The sequence below is a fragment of the Puma concolor genome, chromosome B4 (genome assembly GCF_028749965.1).
Source record: "Puma concolor isolate L17-30 chromosome B4, mPumCon1.1.hap2, whole genome shotgun sequence".
In the NCBI taxonomy this organism is placed as follows: Eukaryota; Metazoa; Chordata; class Mammalia; order Carnivora; family Felidae; genus Puma; species Puma concolor.
This window is the reverse complement of record NC_141673.1, coordinates 48,498,323-48,519,355: the sequence shown is the minus strand read 5'-3', so window position 1 is coordinate 48,519,355 and position 21,033 is coordinate 48,498,323. Positions and strand designations below refer to the sequence as shown.

The 21,033-nt window shown below is 38.3% G+C and overlaps 1 protein-coding gene across 4 annotated transcripts in view; it reads left to right on the top strand.

Moving 5' to 3' along the window:
• The first annotated feature begins 6,290 nt into the window (after positions 1-6,290).
• Positions 6,291-21,033, top strand: part of CPSF6 (cleavage and polyadenylation specific factor 6) — a 33,832-nt gene continuing 19,089 nt past the window's right edge. For all 4 annotated transcript variants that reach the window (XM_086712855.1, XM_086712854.1, XM_086712853.1 and 1 more), the window contains exons 1-4: positions 6,291-6,446; positions 14,687-14,896; positions 16,983-17,086; positions 20,207-20,352. In XM_086712855.1, the coding sequence (XP_086568981.1) occupies positions 6,387-6,446; positions 14,687-14,896; positions 16,983-17,086; positions 20,207-20,352 (520 nt within the window). In that variant the 5' untranslated portion in view covers positions 6,291-6,386. The remainder of the gene's footprint in view (positions 6,447-14,686; positions 14,897-16,982; positions 17,087-20,206; positions 20,353-21,033) is intronic.

Below are 21,033 nucleotides of genomic sequence, written 5' to 3'. Positions count from 1 at the left end.
TTAGAAACTAAAAATATTCAAAATCCCACTGCCCAAAAATATTAACATTAGAACATGTTTCTACGCAATAGAGTAGAGACAAAAGTCTATATATAGCTGAGGTGAACTTTTTTTAGGTCAGTAGCTGATCACCCTGGCAGGGTGCACCTGACCATGTGCTGTAAGTTTTATTTTGCAGCTCTGGACTTTGAACCTTGAGGGAATGCACAAAAGAACACTTAGATTTGGTTATGAGGCGACTGAAGGTGATCCAAAGGTGTGGCAGTCTACCAATGAGCTAAGCAACCATTAATGGTGGAGTTCAGCAGAGTGACAGCAACTGTCTAGTGGCAACAATGCCAGCAGTAGCTTCCAAGGCAGTTGATCTCTGTAGCGTGATCCTGACTCGATTTTGCCATCTTTGGTTTCTGCCTGTTTTCCAAACGTGGTTCTCAGGCCTTCAGTCAATTGTATGAGTTCACGGATATCCTCAGAATACATTTCCTTATTGTTTAGGTCAATTTGAGTTTTGTTTCTCTTACTTGAAGCCAAATGCGTTCTAAATGATATATTAGGGTGACTCTATGAATTTGCCAATGTTAGACCGTTTATGAACTATAAAACCTACACCTTGATATGGTTCAGTCTAACAAAATTTGGTAATAGGAAATGCAGTGCTTGAAGTGTGGAACTGGGGGCGCTTGGCTGGCTCAGTCATAGAGCACGCGACTCTTGATCTCAGGGTTATGAGAGCAAGCCTCACGTCAAGCATGGAGCCTTCTTAATAAACAAAAAAATGTGGAACTACCTGATTCAAGGAGGGACAAGCAGAGAGTGTGATGCCTCACTTCTCAGGGGTTGAAATAAGTCTTTCTTATTCAGCATCGCAATTGGTTTAACCAACTGTTTCTGGAGTGTGCAAATATATATATAGGCATATGAAAAGATGATAGAGCATAGTATTATTCTATTTTTTTGTTTAAAAAGTTGAAAAATTAAGGTTAACTAATACTTATTACATGAATTGACCCTAGTGTCCTCACTCAATTCATATGTCAAATGATTTCAAGTTACTAAGGTATGTGGCAGGCATAAATCTAGGCTTTCCAGGGATTGATATACCCATATTTTGAAAGCTTTCTTAAAGAAAAATAACAAAAAATTATGAATACAAAATAAGGTATGAAAGCAAATTGTTATCGAGGACAAAAGACACAGGGATTTCAATTTCATGTGATTTTCTCATTAAGAGAATATATGGTGAGTTGATAATTCTAAATGCCTCATTATTTAGTGTATTCCTGTCAGGAGAGACTTCCATTTTGACTAGGCATTAATGAGAACCAAATCTTTCACATGTAATTTTGCATGTCTCTTTAGACTAATTTTCTAAAGAATAATACCTGACTTCATACATTTCAAACTTTGTTTCTCTTCCACTACCCACATACTTCTAGTGCCTAGTACAACCGGACACACTCAGATCACAATATGACCTCTGGCTTTGCATTTTCATGTCACAGAAGCTGGATGAGTTGGCATAGTGGCAGTAAAAATGTTTCTGGAAAGCATTCCTATGTCAGGATGGTTACCAATAACTTATACATAAATATTTTCCATTAAATCCAAATTAAATGTAATCCCCCTCATTCAGCTTCTCATTAGATCCAAAAAGATGGCTGCTGCCACACCACACACACCTATCCAACACAAAGTGGGGGATGTATGACAGAGAGGAGAGAGGAGTGGAAAGGAATGATGGCCTTAAACAAGTTATGGAAAGAGCCCATGAATGAGAGAGACTTTGAACCATTAACTTTTTTTGCTTCTCACATAATTGCCCCTATTGGGGGCAGTCCTGAGGAAAGAGGGGGACAATGCAGAGGATTCTTTTTATTATTATTATTTTTAATGTTTATTCATTTTTGAGAGAGATAAAGAGAGAGACTGAGCACAAGCGGGGGGGGGGGGGGGGCAGAGAGAGGGAGACAAAGAATTTGAAGCAGGCTCCAGGCTCTGAGCTGTCAGCACAGAGCCTGATGCAGGGCGCGAACCCATGAACTGTGAGATCATGACCTGAGCTGAAGTTAGATGCTTAACCAACTGAGTCACCCAGGTGCCCCGATACAGAGGATTCTAAAGGGATTCCTTCACACAGGCACTTACTACACTTCATGTGTAGTGTATTACGATACTGTTTATGAGAGCCCAGTTATATCGACTTACAGATTACACTTTCTCACTTTAAATTAACCATCACAAAATGCCTGAGTCTCTTTTTTTAGAAGTATGTCAGATTTATTGATTGATTGATTGATTGATTGATTGATTTAGTGCAAGTGAGCAAGGGGCAGAGAAAAAGAATCCCAGGAGGAGCAGAGGGAGGAAGAGAGAGAAAGAAAGAGAGGAGGAGGGAGAAGCAGGACTCATGCTCACTCAATGTGGGACTCGAACTCACAAACCATGAGATCATGACCTGAGCTGAAGCCAGATGTTTAACAACTGAGCCACCCAGGCGCCCAAAGTGTCTGAGTCTTAAAAAGGAGATTCTAAGAAACTATGGCTCATAGTTAATACTAATAATGAAAGTGATAGACAAGAAAGTGTCTGAGCCAACACCTATGTATTTCTAGTATAAATTCTTGTCAGTCCCATAAGGGATGAAAATAAGGATGATGTAATCAGATTTGACAAGAGCAGGACCAAAAATTTCAAGACTATTTGAAATATGGATTTATATCCACTAATGATAAAATGAGGCATTTTATGATATCATTATAATGATATCATAGCCAGACATTTAAAAAATCTTTATTTCATCCTTCAAAATGATATATTTTATGTGTGTTCATGGTATTAAAATGTTAACATGAAATAATATTTGTATTTATGTATACTATGGCTGCATTTTTTAAGTGTTAGGGGTATAGGGGCACCTAAGTGGCTCAATCAGGTGAGCATCTGACTCTTGATTTTGGCTCAGGTCATGATCTCACAGGTTGTGGGACTGAGCCCTACATAGGGCTCTTGGCTGATGCTGAAGAGCCTGTTCAGTATTCTCACTCTCTCTCTATGCCCCTCCCGGGTCATGCTCTCTCTCTTTCTCTCCCAAAATAAATAAACTAAAAAAAAAAAAAAAAAAAAAAGGATTTGTTAAAAAAAAATAATAATAAAATAAAATGCCCGGGATATTTTTTAAAAGTTTGGGGAGCATAGGGCTAAACTATGACCTGTAGTATGTTAGAATCAAACTCACGTTCCTACAGAGATTACGGCATTGACTGACTTGAATGAAGTAATCAAAATGACAATATGTGTTAGTATTTATGGATTTGGATTTGCCTTCTCCAACCATAAGGTCTTTGTCTATGTGTTGTCATCCAACAGGTGGAATGTGTTAGACCACCTTTGGGGTATCACATTAGTTCAAAGCAATCATCTTTCACTGATAATTCTCCACCTTTTCCTAATTCACAGAGTAGATTTTGTAAGCTACGTCTTACTCTGTGACTCCACCCACTTAGACAAACTTGATTGGACTAAAAGTAGACTCCTATAAAACCTGAGCTAATCAGTTGCTTTCTCTTTAGATTTTGTAATTGAAACTAAGACAGATAGCCATTTTCTTGAATGGTGCTTATTTGAACGCTGGAACTGAGGTTGCCATTGCTGCATACACGTGTGTATGGAAAAGGAGGGAAAGTTCTGTATAGAGAAGAAACAGATGTACAGAAAACCTTAGAACATTAGTTACCTCCTTTCCAACCTCTTTGTTACTCTTTGAAAATATTTTGATTTTATATTGTTTATATTGTTGGAGTGATATGATTGTGGGAAGGGAGGGTAACAAACAAAGAACATGGACAGCCTCTAGAAGATGGAAAAGGCAAAAAAATGTATTTGCCTCCAGAGCTCCCAGAAGGAACGCAGACCTGCCAACACCTTGATTTTGGCCCAGTGAGATCCATTTTGGACTTCCGATCTTGAGAACTATAAGATAAGGAATTTTTATAGTTTCAAGCTACTACATTTCTGGTAATACCATTATCAAATTCCTCTCAAGGCACTCTGGACTTTGAATTCTGTATAAATTTGAATAATAGCATTTCAAAACTGAGAGGGACCTTCACTGGGGGACTTGAGGTAAAGAACTTGCCTAAGGTTACCTGGCTGGTCAGTAATGTCGGGATGAGAACCCAAGTCTCCAATCTTTCATCTATGTACATTGATGACTATAAAATGTCTAACAAAGAGGTTGGTATATAAAAGTACTCAATAAGTGGTAGAGTTTTTCCTTATTGTTTTCATTATTATTATGCATTTTCTTTTGTAATCTACAATAATATTTCATTTCTTGAACATTGCTAAGTAAGCAGGTACCCTGTAACAACCTGTTAAAATCATCAAAAAGGCTAACCAGGGAGTGAGTGAGGAATTAGCTGGTCAAGAAGTAGAAGAGGATAAGGCCTACACATTCAGAGAGCTTATGCACTTCAGATTCCAAAAGAGATGGCTGCAAGGTTGAGCTGCACGGAAACACAATATGGAACTTAGGAACTGTTAGTGACTCTGGTACACCATATTTTGAGGTGGTCTTCAGAAGGACAGCACCCTGGGAGGTAAAGGAGGACCAAACTATATCCGTCCCCATAAGGGTCCAAAGTCTAATATAAAAAATCTTAAAAGCAGCTGCCAGGGGTGGGGGCGGGAGAGGGGGCAGAAACCAATGCCCTTCAAAGAAACAGTCTCACTGACAGTTGACTTTTTGTAGGCAACAGCAGAAGTCAGGCCCTGGAATAATTTTTAAGTGTACTGAGAGAACCTAAACCGCTTCTCTCATCACATCTCCCCTACCCACCTCCCTCTTTCACTTATAAGGACCCTTGCGGTTACTTTGGACCTACCAGGAAATCAAGGATAATCCCAGATCCTTAATGTAATCGTACCTGTGAAGTTCCTTTTCCAACGTAAAGTAATATATTCACAGGTTCCGGGCATTGGGATGTGGACATCTATGATGGGCCATTATTATCCTTACCCTATTACTAATCTAAAATAAGGTCTCACCCTTTATCATGAGTAGCTCTTTCCTTCTATAAAGCCCCATGGAAAAAAGAAAATCAGTATTTTCAAGAAGAGGATAGGGCATTTTGCATATTACCTCATTTAAAACACCATCAACTTTCAACCTTGGTGAGATAAAAATTATTACCTGGAGCTTACAGATTCTGCGATTGACCATGAAAGAGATTAGGTAACTTGACTGAGGTCATCTAGCTGGTAAAACTGTCTTACTAGTAATTGTATCGACAGCACCAGATTGGTCTATCAGACTCCAACTAAGCTTTTTCCACCATACCAAGTAGAGGTGGAATGTATATTGTTTGGCTTACCATTGCGTGAAAGGTTTCTGTATCTTAGCAAGCACACTCTAATTTGGTGGGCTTCGAACTGGGTGAAAAAGAAATAAAGAATGGAGTAAGGTTTCAAACTGGAGAGACATCTTCGACTAAAGTATTTATGACAAAAGCTCTTTGGGTGTTGACCACGTGATCACGTTTAAATCACTTACCTTGTTATTTGGCCTCAGTTCCCACATTTGTAAGATGAGATGTTTGGACCTAATGACACCTTTTCCAGTTCCCTTCTCGCTCAGACATTCTATGGTTCTAAGACAGAAGCCACTTTCCTCAAGATGCCTCCACGTTTGGGGGGGGGGGGGTCTCTAGGATGACCGCATTCAAGTTAGAAAACCAACTGCGATCTAAGGAGGAAAAAACGGCGGGCAAAGAGCGGGGAAAGAGGAGATGAAAGGAGCCGGTGACAGGAGATAGAGATGCAAACATAAACAGCATGCAAAAAAACCTAAGTGGCTTGCAAATTACTCAAGATAACAATCCGCGGGAATCCAACGTTTACTAGGCAAATAAAACTGCGGGTCTCTGAGGATGCAGAGTTAAGAACGCTGTTTTCACTCCCAAGGCGCTCACAGAATGCTGGGTTACACTTCGTATTTAATCGTGGACATAAAACTTCCACCTCTCTAGAAGCCTTGGCCGTGAGAATTGTAAGAAAAACTGAGAAATGAAAATATTACAAAACGGTGGAGTGTGCTAGAGGCAACGTGAAAACACAGTCTCTGGAAACAGCTGGGACGTGCCCCCACACCCCAGGCCTAACACACAAAAGAAGCCGCGTCTGCCCGCAGGGACGCAGGCTTTTACTCCGCGCTGCTGAGCGGGCGGGCTGCAGAGGCGACCGCCGCCCCCGACCGCCCCCGGTCGCCCCCGCCTCGTCCCTCGGGCCTCGGAAGTGACGCAGCGCGCCCCGCCCCCGCCGCTAGATCCGCTGCTGCTGCCGCGGCGGGCAGACCTGCAGGAGGCGGCGGCGGCCTCGGCCGAGGGAAGATGGCGGACGGTGTGGACCACATAGACATTTACGCGGATGTAGGCGAAGAGTTCAACCAGGTACGTGAGGGCCCGGGCCCACGCCGCCGAAGCGGGCGGCGCTGCGGTCCGGACGCTGACCCTGGGCTCGCCGTGGGCTGTGAGCCGGAGCGGCTTGCAGACCGTGCGCCCTTGCCTCTTGTGGGCCGCGCCGTCCGATCCCGGCTCTGCGCCCCCCTCGCCCGTCGTTCTACCGCATCGTTTCGCGGGCCGCGGGCGCTGCGGCCCGCCACGGGGCCCGGAGCGCGGACGCGGGCCGCCGTGCAGCCGCCGCCGGCCCCTCCCTCGCCGCCGCCACCAGCTCCATTGTTGGCGGCGGCCGGCGGGCGCTTCCCGCCGCGCTAGGCCCGGGCGGCGGGGCCGCGTGTGCGCGGCGGGGAGAACGGGCCGCCGCCGCGCCCCCTCCCCCGCCGCGGGGTCGAGGAAGAAGCCCGGCGGGGCGCGCGCCGGCCGCCGCCTCTTCCCCGGCCCTGCAGCTCGGGCTCCGATTCCTCTCGTCGCTCCATTTTGTCTCCCCGGCCGCGCACGGTCGCCTCATGGAAGGCCGCATTCATGGCCCTTTGTATCCCGCGCGCCCAGTTTCCTGGGCTCCTGCTCGAGTTTGCGACAGGTTTCGGCGTGGCGCCTTCCTCTTCCTCCCTTCACACTTTCTGAAGGCGGCTTAGGTGTGGGCACGTTTGCAACAAGTCGTCGTTTGACTTTTGGACCATCGAGCGTGTTTAAAAATCGGTGCGTGGGCCGTGCTTCGGTGGTTCAGGTCTTGCAGTGCCGTTGAGGCCCAGTTGTTCTTGGCTTTTGTGATGAAAATACGTGTGAAGATGGGTGGCCTGAACCAAAAGGAAGACTTGGAAGCGTAGTGGTTGGATGGAAAAATAAGATGGTTGCTCACCAAGAGATAAGAGGAGTTGCTAAAATGAAGAACGTTCAGCCGAAATTCTTTAGTACGGTGTAAAAATAAAGGGTTGTAAATAAGACCCGATTTTCAAAAAGCAAAATGTTAGATGTCTTCCCAGGGATTTGCTTTACGTTTTGAAAGGTAGGAGAAAGTGAGAATGCAAGGTTTTTCCGGTATCTCACAAGCCACAGTTGACTAGAAGAACTAGCCGCGGAGCTGTGATGTCTGATGTTGGGCATCTTTGCAAAAGATCTCGTTTGTTACTAGAGTAGTGACGTGTAAGCTCTAAACCTGCTGTTCACATCTTTGCTGCCTTTATGTAGTAACACATTTTAAAAAATTAAATTGTGCCTAACTGTAGTGCACCTAAAAGCTTGTTTTTTTATGCTTTCCAGGTCTGTAAGAGAAGCTTAATACAGTGCTACTGGTTATTGCGTTTTTCTTTTTTGTTTTTTTTTTTCCTCCTACATTAGAGACTTCTATATTTTTTTAATGCTTATTTATCTTTGAATGAGAGAGAGAGAGAGAGAGAGAGAGAGAGAGAGAATGAGAGAATATCCCATGCAGGCTCCCTGCTGTCAGCACAGAGCCAGATGCGGGGCTGGAACTCAGGAACCTGAGATCATGACCTGAGCCTAAATCGGAGGCTTAAGGACTGAGTCACACAAAAGCCCCTACATTGTTTGTGACTAGGGGCTGAAGAGTATTTAAAAGATAGGGAAAGCTAGAAATCCTTACTGTTCTTGTTTTCACTAATGACTTTGTGCCCCAGGTTTAAGTATTAGAAAAAAAAATTTTTTTTTCAACTAGCTTTAAATGTGTGCTACTCCCTTAAAAACTGGTTAGTGTAATCAAACGTTACGTTTTAAATTCTTCGTGCCTTTTATTGTGTTTATATTTTGGACATGTGATGCCTGAGTTGTGTCAGTGACAAATTAGAAAATTATCTTGAGTGCTACAGTCAGATTCTAATGCTTTTAAGGTCAGTAGACACAAGATCTCTAGGAAGTTTCTTTTTATTTATCAAATGGGCATAACATCCCATCTAAAAGAAGGCCATACCCACGAGTAAAGGAACAGTTAAATGTTCAAGATTTCTTCATTAGCTTTTCCTACAAGAAAATACATTTGCTTTGCCTTTTTCCTTATGATAAAAGAAGAATTTGGGTACAATTTTAGAAACTGAACTTTCTTCAGGACCTCTCCATCAGAGATTTTTTTTTTTTTTTTTAGGCTTTCACATACTTAATTTGGGATGGGCATTTCTCTAATACATATAGCTGGAAGGAGTGATAGACTTGTTTATCCCTGTGCAGTAACTAGTGCTGACTGAGCAGGAGGTAAGAAGAGATTAAAATTTTGTGGCCCTGATGAGGAACTATTTGTAGGGTTCTCTTAAAAATGTAGCTTTTTGTTGATTTGAACTTCTAGCATTTTATTTCACACATAGTTGTATAATTTTACCAGTAAATTTTTATACAGTACTTTTGAATACATTAATGGGATTAAATAGAGGCTTTGTTTTTGTTATTATTTTGCATAGCGTTGGCCTTTGTTATCTATTGCTTGCTGTGGTAATTCTTGCACAAAAAGATGGTTGGTCGTTTTCAAGGTTAATCCTCTTTTTTAAAATGTTACTGTCGTTGAAATATTTTTCTGAAATTTGATCAGAATTAGATGTAATACAGAATTATTCCTGATTGATTTTTCACTTTATTGTGAGCTGGCAACCTTCTTTCTACTGGTTGCTAAAGTAAATTATGACTTACTGTAGCTGAGTAAAGTGTTTTACTAAGTATAATCAATCTTGACTTATTTTGGCTTCTAAACTGCTGTAAACCTTCAAAAAAACTTTATTCTTCATGTGAGGTGCAGTTTAATTGCATTTGTATACTTTAAAATTCTCTGTAGTCTATTTTCCATTTTCTTCTGTTTGAAGTGATACTTATGAATCCTTTTTCAGGTGTATTTTATGAAGCTTTCTTTCTTTCATATTTCAAAAAATAGGGGACATCCAAGTGTCTTAGAAGAAACTTCAATTTGGGGATGCGGTTGAGAATAAGTTTAGTGAGACTATCGAGTTCCTTTCTTCACCAGATGAATTTAAGAATGGAGAATAAAGTTGGAGAAAGGGAGAAGGCACAAGGGACTTTGCTATTTTATGGGTGCTCTTTAGTTCTTAAATTGAAGGTCTTTGGATGTAACCAAATTGAGAACAGTTGCTCCAGTGGAAAGAGAATTTGAACTACTTCCAAACCTCTACATTACTTGATCTGGAGTTGAGAAGAAAGCAGTTCTGTTTCAGTCTCTATAGTATATGTCAGTCCAGTTTGAACTGGGATTTGTGTTCTTATGTGGTAGTTACTAGCCTACTATTTAATATAATTATAGACTTTTTTATTTTGACCAAGACTAAATTTTTAAACTCGGTTGTTCAAAATACATTTCTTGATTATTTGTTATATGCCAACAAGGAGGGTTACAAAGTTCAGTAATCTCTACCCTTAGAATGCTCTGTAGTGGGGGTGAGGGACTCTACATAATTATAACATTCTGGCAGGTCATGTATTGTAAAACCCACTCCTTTATGTGTGTCTTTATCTGTAGCTTGTTTGTTGGTGGGGGGGGGCGGGTAAAAAAATTCTAGGAACCTCAGGAAAGTTTACACTGTATACATTGAAGTGTGTGTTTTGCTTGTTTGGAGATCAAAACCTCAGTATAGAATTTAGTTACTGATCTGTCTGCCGGTAGATCACTGATAGCAGTGCTTATTTAGTAATCTGACCACCCAGCTTTAAAATGAAAATGTAGGGGCGCCTGGGTGGCGCAGTCTGTTAAGCGTCCGACTTCAGCCAGGTCACGATCTCGTGGTCCGTGAGTTCGAGCCCCGCGTCAGGCTCTGGGCTGATGGCTCAGAGCCTGGAGCCTGTTTCCGATTCTGTGTCTCCCTCTCTCTCTGCCCCTCCCCCGTTCATGTTCTGTCTCTCTCTGTCCCAAAAATAAATAAAAACATTGAAAAAAAAATTAAAAAAAAATAAAATAAAATAAAATGAAAATGTATATAGGTTGTGGCTAGGGAAAAATTCATGTAGAAGTTAAGGACCTAGACATCCTCGTAAGTCAACTTGCCTTCATTCATGAGTCATTATACTTTATATTTAAGCATTGTGTATTTGCTTTAGCCAGTTGTTTAGCCCATTTTGAAAAAAAGTTTATTGGACAAATGTCAGTGAAATCTTGTCTCTGATAAATTTATGTTTAATAGAATATCCTCTGAGATAAAACTGTGGTTGAGAATGAGGTAGGTAGAGATTGAGAAACCATGGGAGAAATATTAGGGGAACTAGAACTCTTAGTTTTATTATTTATCATTGTAGTTTATCTTTATTTAAAAAAAATTTTTAATGTTTATTTTTGAGAGAGAGGGACAGAGGATGTGCAGGGGAGGGGCGGGGTGGGGGGGGTGTGTGGGGACACAGAATCTGAAGCAGGCTCCAGGCTCTGAGCTGTCAGCACAGAGCCCCGACTCGGGGCTCGAACCCATGAGCCTTCAAGCTGTGAGATCATGACCTGAGCTGAAGTCGGCCACCCAACCAACAGAGCCACCCAGGCGCCCCATTTTATCAGTGTAGCTTTATCAGCTGCCTGTGAACTGTCCACTTTGTGGTTTATGTGGCATATTTTTAGTACCAAGTTGGCTTCCTTATTGTTAGTTGAGCTTTTTACAGGGTTTACAGACGAATTTTCAGATCTCCTCATACCGTAAGTAGATAAAAATCAGAAGATGATGTATTTTTTATAAAGATAAATATATATTAGATTATCTGCTGTTGGATTTTGCATGCTAGTATTTTTCTTCCGTGGTATGGGATACATTTTGTAAATACGAACTGTAAACCTCTCCCTCCTTTATATTTCTCCAAATGGAAATGACTATTAAATTCCTTCCTTTTTTGTTTTTGTTTTTTTAATAGAGGGGCTTTGAAATAAGTGGCTCTTACTGTACCATGACTGGTATTTATATAATGCAGGAAAGGTATTATTACAATTTCAGATCACCAAAGGCCACGTTGGGCTTATTAGGGAGAGTGAAGAGTGTAATACTGTTATTCCATGGTCATCCCAGTAATAGTATATACAGTATATACATAAAATTAAAATTTTATTGGAGGTGATAAGGAAAGTATGTCTAAAGATAAGTCTTTGGAAGGAAGAAGATGGTGGTAATGAAAAAGTTAAGAAACATTGCCTTTAAAAAGGACCTAATAGAATTTTCATTATTTTACTATCCATGTTGTTTTAATGTTTTCACTAATGTGGCAACAGCTACTTGTATATCACGTAGACTATAATCTTGAAGTATAAAATCTTGAAAGGATGCCTTGCCTTTATAATGCTTGTAGTAATTTAGAATGTAGGAAATGGAAAAAAATCACTTGGATTTTTTAACAAATCCGAAGAACTTTTATTTTACTGGAAGTTATATATAATGTGCAGCTCTGTTAGTAGATTAATTAGTATGAAAAATAAAGACTGGGCAGTGTTTGGCATCTGAAATATTTCGAGGGGTTGTGTTGATTTGGGTTGGTTGGTTGGTTGGTTTTTGAATGCCATTAAAACTTCCTAAAGGTAATAATTTGAAAAGATTCTTTCCATAGTGGAACTTGACACTGTTGACCATTTCTCTATGACAAAGTAGAAGCTATTTTTTTGTTCAGTAGACATTCAGAGCTCACCTTTTTTTATATGACCTGTGATATTATGTTGCATAGTTACAGAATATGCATGCCCTCCCTCCCTTTTTAAAGTGGGAACAGAAAGTAGATGTGGTGTTATCTTTTTTTATAATGAGGATAGATGTGATATGCTGAAGCTGAAGGAAGATTACTGACATTAAAAGAGTATATGCTGAGTTGCATTTTTAGTAATGGTAGCAAATGTATTTAGATTCATTAATATTTTTTCACCGCATTCAAATGCATACTGTTGGGGCTAGAAGTACAGGCTGTGGCCTTGAAACAAAGTGAAGCTAACTATTCCACGTGGATATCAAACCCCAGGACCCTGATCTCAATTAGCATCATACTTCAACCAATTGGAAGCAGTCCAACTACCAGACAAAATGGCTGATCCTAAATATTGATAGAATCATATCAATATGGAAAATTGGTTGGTGTCAACATAGCAATTTGTGGATGGACAAAAATAGTAATTGATTGTGATTCACCAGGTCAGTGTAGCTGCGATTATGCTTATAAATTATTGTCTACTTAAGTGTGTGTACATTTTCCAAGATTTACAACTAATGAAAAATCAAATAATGTGTTAACCTATTTCATAACCCTTTAAATAATCCTTGCATTCTTTTTGACTCTCCCTCAGACCATATATTGTGACTATAGTTTCTGCTAAGGAGAATGGAAACACAGCTCCCTTTGAATAATAATAGTAATAATAATAATTCCATTTGATAAAGTACAGAACCGGATTGCAGGAGTTTAAAATGCCCACTACCCCTTGTGGGAATCTTTTTAGTATCTTAAGTGTATGGAACCACTGCTGCCACCAAGCTGCCTGAAGCTTCAGCTACACTGAAACTTGATAACAAAAATTCATCCTCTTTTTTTCTAATTTTCACTGTCACTGCAATTGGAACATGTTACTTTAAGAAAAACTCAGTTAAGAAAGATTATTTTGATATTGCTGTACAAACAAAATTATGGCATAATTTAGTGACTTGTGGTCTTAGTTTCTGCCCATTGCTAAAGATGGCTTTGTTGTTTAACTTACTTTGAGATCTTGGATTCCTTATTAAATAAGTCTTAGAGACATTGGGCCTCATAACAAAATGTTATGTAAAGATGCTGTTATATAATTAGTAAATTGGTTAAGTCGGTTATGCAGAAGGTTACCTGAAGATGACTTTGTAAATTTCAGATCCATTTGACTGTGTGTATAATTGGTATTTCCCCTTTTAGGTTTTTTTTTTCTTTTTCTTTTTTCTTTAAAAAAAAAAATCTTAATTCTGATGCCCTTCTGAATAACAAAACAGCTATTGAGCTCTGTTCCCATGGGGCCTATGATAACAATATTTTGTTGATCTGTTTACAGTCATATTACAAATCCTGTCTGTGGGTCGTTCTCTATTCTTGTAATAGTCCTTAAAACTATTAGAACTATTAGCTTCTCATTATGTGCCATTTATATAACATTTCATTCTTAATAAGTTATATTAATGAGAGCATATAGCTTATGTAGCTTATATCTGAACTCAAGTTTGTTTTATAATTGTAATTGCTTCTCTTTTTATTATCTCAAATATTCTACCTCATAAGAAAAAATAGTTCACATTGATTTAGATACTTAGTGATGGAAAGGAAGGAAGATAATAGTTTTTCTTTGGATTCTGGCTAGTCAAGCCTGTGGCCTTTACTAAAGGCAATTTAAGTGGGGTTGAGTGTTCTGCCAATGTCTGCATTTCATTTTTCTTGTACTTACTTAGGGTAGAACCTGCCTTTTTCCTTTTTCTGCTGTTTACATATGTTTCTTTTTTGTTTCTTTTTTTTCTTACCATTTAGGCTTGTAAGGGGCATTCTGTTGGTGACACTCAATGGCAGAGCTTTACTAGATCCTTGTTCATATCACTTTTCTCTTGCTAATTGACTAGATATCTTTTGCTAAATTGACTGCAGATCTAAGAAGTCTAGTAAGCATTAACTCTTTATTGACTGAGAATAATGGAACTATCACTAGATACTAATTTGAATAGTCTTACTCATTTTATTTATAGTTTCTCTTTTCCTGTTGATTTGTTATGATTTTGGAATAATTTAGGTACCCACATTTCTTCATCCCTTCCCGTTGGCTTAGCTCAGTGTGCTTTTTTCTAAAACTAACATCTTTCACAGAGTTGAAAAACAAGATTCTGAGTATCATAGAAAATAATAGTTGTATTTTTCTGCAGTTAAAGATTTATAATGGATTTAAGTTTTGTTTGTGATATTTTTGTATTGTTTTTTAAAGTCCATCTATTTGCATTTATGTACTGTTATTTCTACTTTCAGAATATTGTACTTCCAAGAAAAGTTTTATATTGTTACTGTATTTTGTCTACGTATTCTTTTCCCTGAGGAACGTTATTTCCTGTATTATAACATATATCAGTGGGAAAATAGCATTTATTGTGTAAAAATTCACTTTCGAGGCACCATTCAAGATTACATCTATGGCCTAAAGATTTGTACAGAGATCTTTGGGGCTTTATTTTCTACTGGATTTTTAAAACAAAATAGTTGAATGAATTTGTATTCTTATTTAGTGGTAGTCTGACTGTTGTATAATCTAGGGCATTATTTCTGTGTCTCAGGAAGCTGAATATGGTGGGCATGATCAGATAGATTTGTATGATGATGTCATCTCTCCATCTGCAAATAATGGAGATGCCCCAGAAGACCGTGATTACATGGATACTCTCCCACCAACTGTTGGTGATGATGTGGGTAAAGGAGCAGCACCAAATGTTGTCTATACGTATACTGGAAAGAGAATTGCATTGTATATCGGAAATCTGACATGGGTAAGTAAACTTAATGTATGAATTAAATTTATTGGTAGTTGATTTTGAATTGTTCACGTAGTTAATCTGTTCCATTTTTATAAAATAAAAATTTGTAGGGGAGGGTGGGTGATGGCATTGAGGAGGGCACCTGTTGGGATGAGCACTGGGTGTTGTATGGAAACCAATTTGACAATAAATTTCATAGTATTTTAAAAAATACTAATAAATAAATAAAATAAATTGTTGATTTGTTGCTCTGTATACTTGTTTATGCAGTGAGGAGGGAAATACAAATATGTTTAGAACATTATAAATTTTGTGGGTTTTTTTGGTGTTTGTTTTTTTTATTAAAAATTTTTTTTAACATTTATTTTTTGAGGGAGAGAGCAGGAGCGGGGTAGAGGGAGAGAAGGGGACAGAGGATCTGAAGCAGGCTCTGTGCTGACAGCAGAGAATCTGATGCAGGGCTCAAACTCGTAAACTGTGAGATCATGACCTGGGCCAAAGGCAGACTCTTATCTGACTGAGCCACCCAGGGGTCCCCTTTTTTTTTTTTTTTTAATATTTATTTATTTTTAGGAGAATGCAGGCCGGGGTGGTGCACAGAGAGAGGGACAGAGGATCTGAAGTGGGCTCTGCACTTACAATCTGACAGCAGTGAGCCTGATGTGGGGCTCAAACTCACAAACCACGAGATCGTGACCTGAGCCGAAGTGATGCTCAACTGACTGAGCCACCCAGGTGCCCCTAGAACATTATAAATTTTAGATCTAGTTTTGAATTTTGTGGTCATTCAACTTGTTTTGGTAGAGATTCCAGTTAAATATAGTTCAGTTATCTTGAGTTTAAATGTAATATTCTTTTTAACCTATTACTACTATACTTACAGTATCCTAGAATACTCACATAAGGTCTGAAACCAGGATTCAGAACTGTAGGGAAAAGCACAGTACGACCCTGGTTTTTAAAAGCTTTCATTATTAGGGTCTCCTGGTTGGCTCAGTTGGAAGGGCGTGCGACTCTTGATTTTGGGGTTGTGAGTTTGAGCCCCATGTTGAGTGGAGAGATTACTTTAAAAAAAAAAGTTTTCAGCATCTAATTTATATTTCAGGCTTGTTGAGTTTCTTTCCTGCTTTTAATGTTTGTTTATTTTTGAGAGAGAGTGTGCGTGTGTGTGCGTGAGCAGGGGAGGGGCAGAGAAAGAGGGAGACAGAGAATCTGAAAACAGGCTCCAGCCTCTGAGCTGTCAGCACTGAGCCCAACATGGGACTCGAACTTGGGAATGGCGAGATCATGACCTGAACCAGCCAGGCTCCCCTCATCTCTCTTAGAAACATTTACTGCATAATTTGAAAGTTCAAAAATCGTCTATAAATTAACATTTGTCACCCTTCTTAAGTAGCATTTTATTTTTAAATGTTCACATTTTTAAAAAATGAACCCATCTCTGTAATCATTCAGTCTGAGCAATTTTATAATATTGGAGACTGTAGCAGTGTAGTTGTGAGGAGTGTGATTGCTAAATAAAACTGAACCTTAGCTCCTCCATTTATTACTTTTGTGATCTTAGACAAGCCTTTTAACTTTTGTACCATGTGTGAAATGGGAATACTAACAGGACTTAATATAGGGTTTTAAGAGTTAAATATCTGGTATAAAGTACATGATAGGTACTCAATACATGTGCCTTTTTTTTTTTTTTTTTTTTTTTTTTTAAATCTTATACTCAAACATAAGGTGGACTTTGTTTCCCAAAGTAATTTTCCTTTAGGGAGAGAAGTGATAAGTGAGATTGGTTTTATTAAAAATGTAACGTCATAGCAGTTTGAAGTTGGGAGAGACCAGAAATCCTTTAAAAGTGAAAAAAGTCTTTTATCTCTAAGGATATATACCTTCTAATTTCTGAAACTTATCAAAGGATGAAGTTAATGTCCTCAGGTGCTTTTGTGTCATTTAAAAATTGGAGACCAACTGGCAAAATTGCACTTAGATTTGCACTGTTAATGGTCTTTTGTTTGTTCTGAGTTTACCCTTAAAAACTAAATTGAAACAATAAACATCTTGGTTATATTTTGATGGTTAATGAGGGGGAAATATCTTGCAGTGGACAACAGATGAAGACTTAACTGAAGCAGTTCATTCTTTGGGAGTAAATGATATTTTGGAGATAAAATTTTTTGAAAATCGGGCAAATGGCCAGTCAAAAGGGTAAGAATCTTGTTTTCATTTTTTTTCCTAATACGTTAGTAACTAGAGATTATAATTTTGGTAGTAGCTATTCTTAATGTTAACCATTCACACGCTTTATTATCCACATTGGCAGAGGGTTCTTGGGCAGAGATATGTACTTATTTTACTTACCTTGTGATCTAGCTCACTAAAACTAGTGAAACTGGAAGTGTGGACAGATTAGGTCTATTTAATTTTCCTGAGTTTTCTCTGTGGTTGAAATGACTTTTGAAATGACAGTTTGAAGAAGCATTATTATCCTGTGATTAAGGGATGGAGAAAGATGGGCAGCTGGAAAATAATGTAACGTAAATGTTTTGCTCAGTTTTTTAAACTTATTAAATTATATGAATGAGATAGGATCATTATAGGAATATTATAAAAAACAGATACCCAGAAGTAGGAAAATAAAAAGCTACAAGCTCACCATCCATAGGTAATCACTCTTAATATTTTAGTGAATATACTTGCAGGTTTTTTTCCTCGTGCTTATATTTTTAGTGGAAAAAGAAGGAACAGGATTACAATTCACAGGTTTTAGAACATGTTTGGTAAAATGAGTTAAACGTACTTATCCATAAATGCACATCCTCTCTTATGTCTTCTTTCCGTCATACCTTGTGTGTTACAGTAATTATTTTACCTGGCCCAAGCCGTTATTATCTCTTACTTGAACTTTTGTAATAGCCTCCTACCTGTGTTCTTGCTTTCACCCCAAATCCCCTATGGCTTATGCTATTACAAAATGTAAATATTGGAAAAAAGTGCCATCAATAATTGCCTTTTCAGATCTTCTAATGGCTCTCTATCACTAAGAGTAAAAGCCAGAATCTTAACTGTGGCCCTATAAGGCACTATGTGATCTGTTTCCCCACCACCTGCCTGACCTTATTCCTACCACTGTTCACCTTCCTTATGCTGTTTCAGCAATGTTTGTCTATGCTGTTCCTCAAAAACACTCCTGCTTAGGAGTTTTACACCAGTTGTTTCTTATTTTTGGTTTGTTATATCCTCTAAATATCCACATGGATCTCTTTCTTTCTTTTTTTTTTTTTTAATATGTTTGTTTACTTATTTTGAGAAAGAATCCAAAGCAGGCTCCACGAACTCAGTGTAGAGCCCAACGCAGGACTCAGTCTCAAGACCATGAGATCATGACCTGAACTGAAATCAAGGGTCAGATGCTTAACCAACTGAGCCACCCAGGCACCCCTCTTTCACTTCATTAAGGACTCTCCTGAAAGAATTCCCTTCCCTCATCACCCTATGCAAAATATTAGCTTCTGCTCATATCATTACAGGGTAGGAGCAGATAAAATTGAAATTTTATCCCCAGTTTATTTCCTTTCTTTATTTTTCTTTATTATAGTGTATTTTACTTATTTGTCTTGTCTCCAATTAGATTGTAAGCTCCACAAGAGGAAGGATTTTGTTTTGTTCACTCTTGTATCCCTAGCCCTGGATTGTGCCTGGCATGTAGGAGTTGGTGCTCAATACATATTTGTTAAATTAATAAATTCATTAAATTGTAAAAATATTCAATCTGATGATTTTTAGTATATTTACAGTTATCACTAATTCCAGAACATTTCATGACCCTCAGAAGAAATCCCATACCCATTAACAATTTGTCTCTGAGTTTGCTTATTCCGAATATTTTCTATAAATAGAAATAGAATAATATAATACGTGGTCCTTTGTGACTTCTTTCACTTAGCATAATGTTTTCAAGATTCAGCCATGTCTCAGCATGTATCAGTACTTAATTCTTTTTATGGCTAAATACTATTCCATTATATGGTTATATCACATTTTTATTCCATCCATCATCTGATGGGCATTGAGGTTGTTTCCACGTTTGCTTTTGTGAATAATGCCCCTGTGAATATTCTTGTACCAGTTTTATATGAACATATGTATTCCAATTCTGGTAGGTGTATATATATACCAGTAGTGGAATTATTGGATTATATGTTAACTGTATATATTATATATACGTATATATGTATTATATAAGTATGTATGTAAGTATATGTATAAAGACACATAAATATATATATATCTCTTTAATTTTTTTAATGTTTATTTTATTTTTGAGAGAGACAGAACATGGGCAGGGGAAGGGCAGAGAGAGAGAGAGGGAGACACAGAATCTGAAGCAGGCTCCAAGCTGTCAGCACAGAGCCAGACACGGGGCTCGAACTCACGAACTGTGAGATTGTGACCTGAGCCAAAGTCGACGCTTAACCGACTAAGCCACCCAGGCGCCCCTATGTTAAGTCTATATTTAGCCTTTGAAGGAATTGTCAGATTATTTGTCAAAGTGACCGTACCATTTTACATTCCCGTTAGTAGTGTATGAAATTTTCAGTTTCTCTACATCTTCAACAGCACTGTTTATCTTATTGATTATAGCCATCCTAGTGGGTATGAAATGGCATCTCATTGTGGTTTTTGATTGACATTACCCTTATGGCCAGTGATGTTGAGCATGTTTGCACAGTGGCATTATTCATAATAACCAAGAAATGGAAACAACCCAAATGTCCATCAGCTAATGAATGGATTTTTTTAAATGTGTTGTATCCATATTGTGAAATACTATTCAGCCATGAAAAGACATTGAGTAATGATACATACTACAACATGCATAAATTTTAAAGCCATTATGTTAAGTGAAAAAAGCTATTCATAAAGGACCACATATTGTATAATTTCATGTATATGAAATGTTCAAAATCGATAAATTCATAGAGATAGAAAGTGAATTAGTGCTTTCCTAAAGTTGGGGGTTGGGAGGAAATGGAGTCACAGCTAATGAGTATGGGCTTTCATTTTGAGATGATGAAAACGCTCTAAAATTGTGGTGATCGTTCTAAAACTCTGAATATACACTTATTGTACATTTTAATTGAGTGAATTGTATGGTAGGTTGTTATTTTGAAAAAGCTAAGGATGAAAGTGTGAACTTGTATAGTTTTATCTTAAAGAAAATTTTCATTTTTCTTAAAGGTAAATTCATACCATTTCCTTTTTAATAACAGTAGCTTTGTTAATCCCTCCTCACTTTCTGTCTTTGCCCCTTTAAACATCTTTTAGGTTTGCCCTTGTTGGTGTTGGATCTGAAGCATCCTCAAAAAAGTTAATGGATCTGTTGCCTAAAAGAGAACTTCATGGTCAGAATCCTGTTGTAACTCCATGCAATAAACAGTTCCTGAGTCAATTTGAAATGCAGTCCAGGAAAAGTAAGCAATTCCTCAGAGGCCTTTATTAAAAGATGTGCATTTTTAGCCAATGTTGCTAGCATTTGTTAGATGTTACACTAGAGAAGTCATTTTAATGTTTAGTTCATTGGAGAATCCATTTTAGAAAGTTTATCCCTTAAATTTGATTTGATTACTGGTTTATGGCTATGGTCCTATATACTGGAAACTTACTCCCATTTTTCTCTAGATGTCACAGACCCAATATTATACAACAGTGTGCAAGTTCTATAGCTCTGCCAGTCTTGTCCTGTCATTCCCATCCTAGAGAAAGGAAGAAACTACATTCTAAGCTTTAGATTGAAGGGAAGTTACGTGGATGTGTGTTATGGTGGGGGAGAAACCACTGATAACCAGAAAATACTCATTGATTTTCTGCTTGGCACCAAGATCTTTCACCACTTGGTAAAGTGAATATAGAAAAGATTGGCCATTAACAACACTTAGAAATGCTCTCACTTAAAGAGATAAGGTGGATAATCGTGTAATTAACAAATTGAAGTGGCTGTTTTTCTTTTAATGTTTTAGCAGTTAAGACTTAACTGAAGAATATGATACGAAATTTAAATAATCTGTGCTTACTGAAATTCAGATTTGTGTTGGAGAATTTTAGTCTTGGCTGCTGCTGAGTATTGGTATTTTGAAAGTAACTCATATTTACCC